Source organism: Pieris napi, chromosome 3, assembly GCF_905475465.1.
Source record: "Pieris napi chromosome 3, ilPieNapi1.2, whole genome shotgun sequence".
In the NCBI taxonomy this organism is placed as follows: Eukaryota; Metazoa; Arthropoda; class Insecta; order Lepidoptera; family Pieridae; genus Pieris; species Pieris napi.
Window position 1 is genome coordinate 6,786,688 of NC_062236.1, and position 13,125 is coordinate 6,799,812.

Consider the following 13,125-nt stretch of genomic DNA (forward strand, 5'->3'; position numbering starts at 1 on the left):
ATTAATAGTCATCTGTATGATGCTTAATCTTGACATACATTTTTTACATTTTGTCATAGATTTTGTTGACTATTGACAACGCATAGTGAGAGATTGTGACAGCTGTTCATAATACAAAATACAACAGTGATCTGTCATTTCGTTCATAAAATTTGGCAAAATTTACAGTAGGTTTTCATTTATTAAATAAGAAATAATTAATTATTGTTTTAAATATATTGCATTATTCTAGGACAAAAGTATATTTGTGGTTTTGCTAATAAATAATTTGTTTAGGTTAGAAGCTCGTACTTATGTAACCATAACACGGCTGAAAGATTTAATACTTGTGGCTAACTCGAGTAATGCGCAATATTTTTAGTTTTCATCCTCTTTAAGCTCTTAAATTATACAATAATTAGTTGATATATATTTTATATTTTGTTAAATTATCATACTAAATGTGGATGTGAAGTGTCATTACTTAAGGTAAAGTATATTTCTACAGCAGAAAATGCTGCGCCAACCGCTGTCTAGGGCGCTTGCATTGAGCTCCTCAAGCCGCATTACACCCCTGGGAGTTCGAAGATATGCAGAGGCACTGACTCAAGCTGAAAAGGTTGAAGTATTCATTGATGATAAACCTGTTTATGTGCCACCAGGCACCACAGTGTTACAAGTAAGTTGAGTATCAGTTGTAAATTTAGAATTGTTATTAATAATTAAAATGATTTTAAGGTAACCTTACAAACCTTACAAAAATAACAACATCATTTTAATCTTACTAAAATTATTGCAATAAAAAAAATTCAATAATTATTTTCATATTTATTCAATTTTATCATCTAATTTCAATTAATTTAACTTTCTTTTAGGCTGCAGCAATGGTTGGTGTAGAAATTCCTCGTTTTTGCTATCATGAGAGACTGGCAGTTGCTGGCAACTGTCGTATGTGTTTGGTTGAAGTGGAAAAATCTCCTAAGCCTGTAGCAGCATGTGCAATGCCTGTCATGAAGGGAATGAGGGTCAAGACTACATCTGATCTAACCAAGAAAGCTAGGGAGGGTGTAATGGAATTTCTTCTTGTTAATCACCCATTAGATTGTCCTATTTGTGATCAGGGAGGCGAATGTGATCTTCAGGATCAGTCTATGGCATTTGGCTCTGACAAGAGTCGTTTCACTGACATTCATTTTTCTGGGAAGAGGTAACAATATTTTATTTCGAAATACTTATAAATTGCTGTCAAAACTAACAAAGGGAGTGAGAAGTAACATGAAAGAGAAAACTATGTTTTTACATCAATTGTTATTCATGTTTGCCTTGGGAGTTTAAATGCTCTAGGCTGATCAATTAGTCTTTAAATTTACTGCCTCCCAGTTCTGTATGTTTAAACAAACATGTTTTTAACATTATGTTACTAAATTATTTAAAGTCCTTTTGGTCATTATAAAATGTAATCATTTTAAAACTAAAGATTTTGTTCAAGCCTATCAAATTTAGTATGTAATCTGAAACAACAGTATATTTAAGTCAATTCTTATATATAATCTGTAAAATTGTATAATTTCAAATTTAATCCTAAATATAAAAATCCATGTAAAACAGGGCTGTTGAAGATAAAGATGTTGGTCCCTTGATTAAAACAATCATGACACGTTGCATACATTGCACACGGTGTATTCGTTTTGCCTCAGAAGTGGCTGGTGTGGACGACTTTGGAACAACAGGGCGTGGTACAGACATGCAGGTAACTTCAAGCATATATAAGTTATGTGTTTTTTTATTACACATTGTTTTATGTACTTTTAGATAACATCTTTCCTTGTTACATAGTTGAATTTATAGTTAACCAAGGATTTTTGTTTTAAGGTAATTCTTAATGTAATTACGATTAATACTGAATTTTTTTCCAGGTTGGCACATATGTCGAGAAAATGTTCTTGTCAGAGCTTTCAGGAAATATTATAGACCTGTGTCCGGTTGGTGCTTTGACATCAAAACCATACAGTTTTGCAGCTAGGCCTTGGGAAACTAGAAGAGTGAGTATTAAGTTAAAAACCTTAAGTAAAACTTTTTTATGGACATTTTATGTTATGGAACTTTTTAACTCAATTAAAAAAAAAATTGAACTGTTTTTCAATAAAAACTAGCTACATAATGAATTACATAGTAGAAGCACGTAAAAATTCTCAGACTTATTGAAATTTTAATAGACCCTAAACTTAACTACTAAACATAATCTAGTAGACTAATTCGCTTATGTTTTGATTATGTATTTTAGATTGATTCAGTGGATGTTCTAGACCCACTGGGTAGTAACATCGTAGTTGCGACACGAACCAACGAAGTATTACGTATTTTACCAAGGACCAATGAGGTGACTATAAAAATCATTCTTTAAACTCGTAAAATCATATACATAGTTTTAATTTTTTTTAAAGCAAAACATTATTTATTCCACAATAATATTTATGTCAGACCAACTAAACAAAGTTGGGCTGCTTAATACTTTGTAGTAAATTGCAGTTCAATAAATTAATACCAGGAAACATTTTTGTGCAGTTGATGATTTTATATTATTTAATTTTGTTACGTAGGAAATTAATGAGGAGTGGCTATCAGACAAGTCAAGATTTGCCTGCGATGGCTTAAAGAGGCAAAGGCTGGTAACCCCAATGGTAGCTGACAGCCGTGGTAATTTGACCCCTGTTGAATGGGAAGATGCTATTGTAGCAGCTGCTCATGCTATCAGAGACTGCCCACCTAATAAGGTATTTTCTGTCAAGCATTTGATAGTTATTATTTACTTATTTACCTATTAGAATTGTTTAGTTTAACAAATGTATTTGTTGTGTACCAATTGTTTTTGGATCACATAGAATCATGATTTGTGATGTGATGTGTCTAAATACTACAAATATGGACAAAGAAATGTTCAAGTTAATTTATGGATAAATATTAAGAATAGTGAACAACTTTTTTGCTTATTCAAAAGTGTTTTTTTTCTAGTTGGTAGCGATAGCTGGTGAATTGGCAGATGCAGAATCACTAGTGGCTCTGAAAGACTTGGTGAACAGATTGGGCGGAGAGAATGTTTGTACGGAGCAATACTTCCCCATGGAAGGTTCTGGTACCGATTTGCGCTCGTCCTATCTGCTAAACACTAAAATAGCTAGTGAGTTATCATTAAGATTAATTAAGTTATATTAAAGTTAATTAAATTCTTCAGATTTTTTTCTTGTTTCGTTGGCTAAACTCAAGAGCGGTGACATTATAAAAAAAAAGGGTGCGTGTACTTATGCGCGTAAGAAGTTATACTTCTTTGGCATTATTAAAAATAGTTTTTGATTGCATGCAAATAATTAATTACAATTAAATAATCAAAGACTGGACAAGGATTCATTCTAGTCAATAAAGTTCAGTTTACATTTGAAAAATTAAATAAATAAATATTATTATTCTCTTACATTAAGTGTAACATAAATTCTATTATAATTCGAATGTTGTTTTTAAATTATGTCCAATGCCGTAGCATCTTTATGGGCAACTTCATTCTGTTAATTTTGTGCCACGGTGCGCGTGCATCGTAGAATATCACTCTCATCAATTTTTCATAACGCGTCTAAAGAAGTACAACTTCAAAAAACACTTACAGATGTGGAAGACGCAGACTTTGTGCTACTTATTGGAACAAACGTACGGTTCGAAGCACCGCTCCTGAACGCACGTATACGTAAGGCGTTTATACACAAGGAGACCGATGTCGCATACATTGGCCCCAAAGTTGACCTTACTTATGAATACACGGTAAGGTGTTTTAAATGTATGTATAATTCGTATGTTCTTGAAAACATACCAATTATAAGCCTGGAAGAGATCGGTTGTTAGCGATAAGGCCGCCCGTTGCATTCCTTATAATTTATGTTTTTTTTTTATGTAACAAAGTATAAATAAATAAAATAAAACAGTCATCTAGTCAGTACTAACAGTTTGTGTGTATTGTTTGTCTATTGTAGAATTCAGAAGCTTTATCCTTTTCTGTCCATAAATTCTTCAAATTGTGGATTTCAGCGTGATGAATAACGTTACACATGTAGTTTGTGTACAGTTTCCGATAAACTTCTTTGTTTGTGTGATATAAATAATCTAAAAAAAATTTTTTTATAAAACACTAAAAAATACAAAAATACTTCTTTGTATCTATCTATATTATATCTATTTTTTCAGCATGTCGGCGACTCAGCCTCTATCGTTAAAGACTTAGCGACCGGTTCCTCAAATCATGAGGTACTTAAACGGCTGCAATCCGCTAAAAGACCAGTGGTAATTCTTGGAGCCGATCAGCTGAAGACTTCTGAAGGATCAGCGCTTCTGGCCTTCACTCAGGAACTTGCTTTGCGATTGCAAGATCAGCTCGAAGATAAGGAATGGAAGGTAATTGCATATTTGAATTTAGAAACATACTATATTATGGGATAAGTCAAAATTATGTAACATTAAGTATTCAAAATTATGTAACATTAAGTATTCAGCAATGCCGCCTTAATCACTAGATGTATGGCTTATAAAATGAATAAGATTTAAAAAAAAAAGGACTTTTTTTTATGATTTCATAGCTCATAGCTTTGTTGTAAAAATAAATAAAAATTGCTGGCGTTAGGTTCATTTTCACCTGTAACAAGAGTTTTAGATTTGCCGCCAATTCCCAAAAACAAATGTCAAACGAATGCAATATACAACATTAGGTTTTTTTTTTTTTTTTTTTTTTTTATATTATGGCAACAGCTTCAACTTTATCAACATTAGGTTACCAAAGAGTTCTATAATTGAAATTAAAAAAAAGTTTTCATTAGCAATGTTTCTAACTGGCCAGTTCTAAACATTTTCAGTGTTACCCACGTATTAGGTACACGAATATTTAGTATGTCAATGTGTTGGTGTTTGGTGTATGTCCTAAATGATACTATTTAAATAAGTTTATGTCAAAATAACTTTTATCGAGTGTTTTTGATTCCTTAAGGACAATCTCTCAACAGCAATAGACCAAGCATTGTACAGAGATGTGATTGTTGGCTGCCCTTGGTACAAATGGTATAGAATTTGGCCTTTCTTTATATTAATAATTTATTTAAATTTTCTTTTAATAAGTTTTTAATCTCTACATGTATATTGTTGTTGTTAATATAAGTTAAATTTTATATTACATTCTCCTTGTTTCTTCATGTTAATATAACATATATGCTTGTAAAGAAGATATATTTTATTCCGAAAATTTTCAGGTCCTGAACGTCCTTCAAAGAACTGCTTCGCAAGTTGCAGCTTTGGACGTTGGTTACAAACCAGGTGTTGGAGCGATTCTGCAAGATGGACCAAAGGTTGTCTACCTACTGGGAGCTGATGCAGGAGTCGTCACTCGGGAGTCTTTGCCGAAAGACTGTGTTGTTATTTATCAAGGTAGATTTTTATGCAGCATAAAGAGATCTATTAATGCATAAAACATCAATGTAAGCTATAAGATTTTCCTTATTAGTTCAGCTCATAGTTAATGAAAGGTTATAATTAAAATATCGCACATCGCCCGATCGTCTAGTTTAAGTAAATAAAGTATGTATTAGTATATACCAAATATTATACTAATAAATAGTGTAATTTGTTAGAATTATTCAATAGAAACAGTACAAGGATTCTCAGTTTTATTTTTTATTTAGGTCATCACGGTGACGCGGGTGCGGCCATTGCGGACGTGGTATTCCCGGGTGCAGCGTACACTGAGAAACGGGGAACGTACGTGAACGCCGAAGGACGGGCGCAGCAGACCCTGCCCGCTGTCACTCCCCCGGGCAAGGCTAGGGAGGACTGGAAGATTTTACGGTAACACGTTCCCCGCAAAATTATGTTACTGTAAAAAGATTTTGGTTTTGGACTGTCAGAATTTTTTTTTAGTTCTTTTATGCCTACAAATCATAGATTATAAACATTTGCCAAACTAATCGTGTCTAAAAATTTGTCAACAAATTCTAAGTGTAACAAAAACATCACATATATTTCAAAATAAAACATAACTCAAAGTAAAAACAAAACAAGTTCATACAATCTACTCTTTTAAATAGCTATTAAGTTTTTATTCATTAAGCACTTTTTTCTTATTACTTTTGAAACGATATGATACGATTTTCACGGTGTTTTCGACTTGTTTTAAGGATCTAAAAATCTTTTTTTTTTATTTCAGGGCGCTTTCGGAAGTATTGGGAGCTCGTCTGCCTTATGATACCTTAGACGAAGTCCGTGATAGAATGGCTGAGATAAGTCCGTCTCTCGTTGCGTACGGAGATGTCCAGAATAACAATTACTTTGCGCAGGCTAGAGTGTTAGCACAGGTACGTTTTTATCAAAAAAAAAAAAAAAAAATTACACTATTTTATTTAAAGAAAATCATACTCTTTATTATATAGAAGTTATAGACTGAAAGAACACTTAATATAGGATTTTTTTCCCTTTTTTTTATTTACCTTGAATGTCTATAGTTATTAATCTATAGAAAACATGTTAAATTTTAGTTTAAACATTAATTTAAAAAAGTTTACCAAGTATCACAGTGAAAATTATTCATCACTTTTATACCTTTAGAGAATTTAATCAAGAACATTTAATAAACCGACTTTTTGTGTGGCTACTTCACCGATTAAATCTTAAACATACTATTTTTTTTTCTTATGATAATATTAACAGAACATATAGCAGTAATGTAAATTCTATACATTATTTGATATACGCTTTTCTTACAGAGTTTACAGAAACCGGTCTCTGGAAAATTGGACGTCCAGTTAAAGCAATTAGAAGATTTCTTCATGACAGACGCAATTAGCCGCGCCTCACCCACTATGGCCAAGTGCGTTCAGGCCGTACTTAAACAGAAACAATCTCCATACTAAAATCAATAGTAGACATTTATTCATTCTACCATACGGATACAAAAAGTCACTAGTGATACCATGTTATTAATTTACTATTAGTAGTTTACTACTTATATACATTTAAAGAACTTTAGTAAAACAATCGTTGACGTAAATGTATATTTAAGCTTTTCTATAAACTTATACAGATCATAATTGTATCACATTGTATTTAAACTAGTAGAATGAATAAAGGTAATCAACCAAAATATTGCTTGAAAATAGTTCAAATAATTTATATATTAAATCTATAATCAAGTGAATTTTTATATTTAGAATTATCCGCTTTCTGCAATCATTTTAATGAAGGAATACTTTAGAAAAGAAATACCGAATGAACATTCCTTTAGCATCATTGGGCAATTTAATTTATTACATAATAGTAAGCATACAGTTTCAATTTATCAAATGTAGATCGGAATGTAAGACCAGACGGAATAAATGAATGTAAAGAAATGTAAATATTTATTAGTTAAATAAATCGTAGAATAATGATTGTCGACATTGTATTTTTATTTTTAAACCCAGTCTTCAGAGTTTAAACATTTTTTTCTTCTAAACGTTAGGTACTGGAAAGGTCTTGTCATCTTAGCAGTTTGTACGCCGATATTCCTGAAAACAAAATAGAATAGAAGCAAAATTAACCACTGCAAAAAATATCTTAAACTTGATATATACAATAAAGTTCGTAAGTATTCACAAAGTATAGAAAGACTGATTGGCGATGTAAATGAAGTAATTACTGTCTTGGTTATTATCATAAAATATTTAAAATCTGATTAGTCTGTCAAGTATAAAGAATAAAAAATAAAGTGTTATTGAAAGTAATCTGGATAAACATCGCTTTAATAGAGTTGTCAAAAATAATTAGATATAGGGATATGACATTCTGCATAAAAAATAGATTTTTTATTAATCGATTATTTTAAATATAAAAATCGCGTAAAAAAATCGGTTTTTACTTTTCAAAAAATCGTATAAAATCGATTTTTTTAATTATCGATTATTTTTTCACATCCCTAATTAGATAGTCAATGAATCCATAATTAAAAATATTTATTTTTATGTGAGTCATCTGACAAAAGATTAGTCGAATCGACGAAGATGGTACGTCCAGTTTTATTTCGTCAAAAATCGTTTTAGAAATGATAATTAATACATTAAAAAATTGAATTGTTTGCCGCTCGCTAAAATTAAAATTTTTCAGTAATATTGTTAAATAAAATTTAATACTGCTATAGATGAAATGTGGCTATCTTAGTTGAGATCCCGAATATGATTTCGCAGGGAAAACTTAATTTTGGTTAGCCAAAATGTCGACAGAATAGCTATAAGTGTGAAAATTGATGTGGTCCTTTGAAGTATTCTTCTAGTCGTTCTTACACCTTTAAAACTTGTTTAAAAAACCAAGAACCATAATATCAGATACTATCTGCTAACAAAAATAAATATGTTTTAGAAAAAACATATAACTTACGCTTCTAACGAATGCTGTCTAAGACCCGTTTCAATGAATGAATCGTAGCGCGATTGTTGTTCTTCTTTGAGCAATTTGAGTTGATTGTACACACTTGCAGTTCGATTGATTTTTCTCTTTTGTAATCTACAAGTTTACTGTTTGCGTTTAAAATTTAACAATTTATTAATATAAATAACATAACTGCTATTATACGAAGAATATAGTCCCGTTCTGATAATGTTCATATAACATAAATAAACAGTTTTTGTTTAACTGCATCAATGTGAAAAATGTGGTCACTAGTCTTTAGACATCAGACTTTTAAACACAATCGAAATATTTATATATATATATATCACACAACGGCGGATCCATCTTCCGAATCAGTGGAGGTCATAAACGATTTTCCTAACACGTTGTAATTTTTACGCTCTTGATAACACATTTTTATTAGGTAAGCCGTAAAGTTAGGTAAGTTATTATTATTGATAGCTTTTATCTTGCAATTGTTCCGCTCTTGGTATTCGCGCATGTCGTCAATAGTTTGTAATGTTGTCTAATAATAAATAGTAGGTATGTCTAACGCAAGGACTCATCAGTACCAATCTACTTTCATCACCAATCTACAGTATTCTAAGAATTAGAAAAGAAAGTCAATTTTCTTATAAAAACGCAAAATAAATTATAACTCTGCAGGGGTTGAGCTTAGAGACCTCCCGTACAACAATTTTTTGCAGCTGATGACCTCATCTATCCCCTATTTGCGTTTGATCCACGACTTTTTGGCCACCCTGTATATAGGCTATTCTTGGTTAGAATGCCTTGCATCATAATAAGTAACATCTCTAAAATACCTGTACTGTAACAGGCCAAGACTTGATCCACTTCTGTGATTGCTCATTTAGAGATTTAATATATTCTTTGGTATGTATTAAATTGAGCAGAATGCTCTTTTCTATTTATCCTGTCCCATTCGCTTTTATGGAGTAATAAGACCCTACGTGACGGCATGATAAATAAAATTTTCGACGAATCTACGTGGCCTCGTGATTTTACCAACGCTATATCCAAAATTGCAGTCGTAATTGCTAAGACTTAAATTATTTTCGTTATATTTTTACCAGTCGTTTTTATATCAAACTTTTAACTTTTTTCGCTTGGTAATGAAATAAAAAACATAAATTATGAAGGCTTATAAATTAATTTTGAAAATCGCTTTAGCACTTTTAGAACAACCAGCCCCTTTAGTAATTTTCATTCTAAAGATTAAGTTCATAAAGTATTCATATTTTGGCTCGCGAGTGTGTTGCCGGCCTTTTCAGAATTAATTCATTATTTTCTGTAAGAGTTTTAGATTTGTAATATCAGTATTATTGTTAGCACTTCATAATTTTTAATTTAATTATTCCATTTCACGATTTATCAAATGTATATAGTGACGTAGGTACTTATTTCTTTAATTTGCGAAAAATATTCAATTTTGGGATACGAAGCTGCTAGAGCTGAAAACCAAGGGCCATTAAATAAACATTTATCGCGTCATCAATCAACGTCTCTTTTAGTAATTCATAGTTCAACTTCGCAATAACGTTCCGATAACGTCGAAGAAATGTATCTTCCATGTTTTGAATTCTTGAATATAATTTGAGAAAATTGGCTCTTATAGGGCAAGAACGAACGAATACCCGGTTTTTACAATACAACACCAGCTTTTTATTCTTTAGTATCTTCCACAAAAAAAAAATACTTTGACAAGTCTTAAAGCTACTGAGTAGGTAGAAGTTAGAACAAAGTTATTATGGGTCTGATAATATGATACTATGAAGAACACACACATTTGTTGCACATTTTGTTTGACTGCATCTTTAAGACTTAGTTCAGGGGCACCAATATCTGTTAAAAATGTAACTTGTTATTGAATAAAGATTTTTGTTTTTTTTTGAATTAACCACTTTCTTAAAAAGAAAATCACTACGATTCAAAAATGTAAACATTCACTAACAATCAAAAGGAACTTCTTCTTAACCTGAGCTATGATAAAACCGAAAGTATTCTTCTTGCGCAACAGATTAATAATATAATTGTAAATGTTTTGTAGAATTTATTACGTCAAGTACCTGAAATCATTAATATGTCAAATGGAAGAGACTAGCTGCCTAAGAGACAGGTAATCCTAGTGTACTTTCTTTTTTACACGCTTTATATTAGCTTCACCTGTATGTATGTATGTATGTATGTATGTAACCGACTCCTTCGGACTCGATTTTGACCCGATTTTAACGGACAGACTTAATTCAAACTTTGCGCACCTGTCAAAGATCGATGACAATGCAATAATCCGAAAAAAAAAGAAAAACAAAAAATTTAACTAAAAAAAAAAAAATAGTTAAAAAAAACTAAAAAACACGCTTTGAAAGCACATCAAACTAACTCTGTGCCATATTTTTCGTCTATCGAGCAACCCACGCTTTTTGATAATAAAACCAGTATTTTTTGTTCATTACCATTTTCAGTCTAAATTAGGAATTATTTTTCAGTTTTTAGTTTGATGTGCTTTAAAAGCGTGTTTTTTAGTTTTTTTAAACTATTATTTATTTTTTTAACTATACACCCTATTAAATTTTGTGTAATAAAGTTTTTTTCTTTCTTTCTTACTATGTGTGTTTTAAAGAGAAAAAAATTACGGATTCGCTTTGATATTAAATAAGATAAGAAAAGGGATCTTGATAAAGACTATTTTATGCTAATTCAACGCAGTATTCTAATAGTAATTACTACAAGCCACTTATTTGTAACCATTTATTACAATAATCCCTTGAGAACCATCAATTTTATACACTCAGCTCAAACAGGAGCTTTCCTAGTACTTTATTGATGATAGAGAATTATACCCGAGGGTGTCTGTCGAGACTGTGATACCTAAGTAATATCTAAGTCTAAGACATAAGTATATTAAAGTCTGTACGATGTAATAACTTTTATACTTTGCATTAAAATACAGTTTCTAACAGGAAGATCTTCTTTGACCAAACAAATATCGAATACTGTGGTAATATTTGAATTTCGAACATCGAACCGTATAAACAGATTATTGGAAAAACTTCTGCCTCTATAGCTAGCCTATAAGAAACTAAATAGTCAAATAAATAATTTATAGTTACTGTAAGTAAAAAAAAATGTTTCTTGTACTTTGGATACTTTAAACAAAAGCCACAGTCAACAGCAAGTCTGCAAAGCATTTATTGGCGCCAATTTTTTAAGTTATTGTCCACGGGATGGCACTTGACTTCTTTCCATTTGCGAATCATTATTGTTGAGGACGGAACCACTTGACATTGCAGGTAGACGTACTTCTGGGCTTTAAATTAGTATAAGCTTTTAGTTATAATTATTTAATAATAGTTTGTTGTAATAAGTAATTAATTAATTATGTGATAACATAACTGCTAAGTTACTAATTTTAAAATTAGCTTAGTGGTTTTAGCGAAACCTACGCAATATCCAGCCATCATCTATAGGTACTTATTAACTGTGACTTGTAACCAAACGTAGTTAAAATTTATATCTTTTAAATTAATTGAAATATTACATAATATGTTGTAGTAATTCAAGATAAAATTGTCGTAACTCGTAATGCTGCTAAGTAAAAAGTGACACAAACCAGAGTTGAACGAAATGAAAGACGTTTTTCTTCGTTTAACTTATTTGTAATGGAGAAAGACGAAGCGAAACGGCTGCGAAAATATCGTTCTTGAAAAACTATAAATTCAACTTTACGTACAAAGTTTGTCGCTCAGAAGGTAATAAAAATTGTTACTGTTTATTACTGATTTACAGATAGATACAGTTTAGATAAATTATGCTAATTAAAAGTTTTGCGCTTGTTTCACTGAAATATACAAAGAGACCAGTGGCGCAACAACCTTTTAGGTCTGGGCCTCAGATTATTGTCTCTGTTTCGTGATCATTCTATGCCTGACACACGCCGTCGTTTTTTTGGGTCTAAGACATGGCGATGTTTTCCTTCACCCTGCGAGAGAGTGTCAAATGTGCACATACAGAAAGTGCATTGGTGCACTGCCGGGGATCTAACCTACGATTTTAGCGATGAGAGTCACACGTTACAGCCACGAGGTCAACATAAAATACACACATAACCGTATAATAGATACAAATATAAGTTATAGCACATAAATAAATTACAACTACTAATTATCTTATAATAAGTACATATTGTGTAATAATAATTACTATTCTAGATAAAACATTGATACTACACCTAGAATCTGCGTTAATTGTCTATGGGTTAATATATAATTATATCTGCAAATATTTATCGGTTAAACTAATCCAAATAAAAATGTTTATCTGTATCCAAGCCAATACGCGTATTATAATTGTCTTTTAGTACTTTATACACACCTAAATTAATAAAGTCTCCATGTACTACCGAACATACACTTAATATTTAGACCACACAAGTGCGTTGAATATTTTATTGACCGGCAAGTTTTTTAACACATACAGAATCATCAGCGTCACATCTGTGTTTCAGTTAAATTAAAAGTAATTTTCTTATGCAGAATTAATTAATGACTAACGAGCTCAATAGGGTTCATCAAGCGGAAGCGGTATGAGATAGCACTATACGGAAAGACCAAAGAGAAAAGAGGATAGACTATGGGCTAGAGTTGAATGAATGTATGTGGTTTAGGGTATGTTCCGATATAC

The 13,125-nt window shown here is 31.3% G+C and overlaps 1 protein-coding gene and 1 long non-coding RNA gene across 3 annotated transcripts; one reads left to right on the forward strand and one right to left on the reverse strand.

Moving 5' to 3' along the window:
- The first annotated feature begins 62 nt into the window (after nt 1-62).
- On the forward strand, nt 63-7,437 carry LOC125063663 (NADH-ubiquinone oxidoreductase 75 kDa subunit, mitochondrial). 2 transcript variants are annotated; one of them, XM_047670229.1, is made up of 14 exons: nt 63-167; nt 488-658; nt 855-1,186; nt 1,588-1,729; nt 1,896-2,021; nt 2,264-2,359; nt 2,580-2,753; nt 2,992-3,157; nt 3,638-3,789; nt 4,210-4,416; nt 5,262-5,436; nt 5,691-5,853; nt 6,212-6,359; nt 6,768-7,437. In XM_047670229.1, exons 2-14 carry the CDS (start codon nt 494-496, stop codon nt 6,912-6,914), a joined length of 2,193 nt encoding a protein of 730 aa, XP_047526185.1. In that variant the 5' UTR covers nt 63-167; nt 488-493; the 3' UTR covers nt 6,915-7,437. The 2 variants fall into 2 exon arrangements, with proteins under 2 accessions (XP_047526185.1, XP_047526186.1); XM_047670230.1 differs by having other exon boundaries at nt 147-167; nt 491-658.
- Nucleotides 7,386-8,544, reverse strand: LOC125063666. The gene is made up of 2 exons (XR_007119550.1): nt 8,413-8,544; nt 7,386-7,547 (listed from the first exon to the last, which is right to left on the reverse strand). It is a non-coding gene; the product is annotated as an uncharacterized LOC125063666 (long non-coding RNA).
- Nucleotides 8,545-13,125: the final 4,581 nt, after the last annotated feature.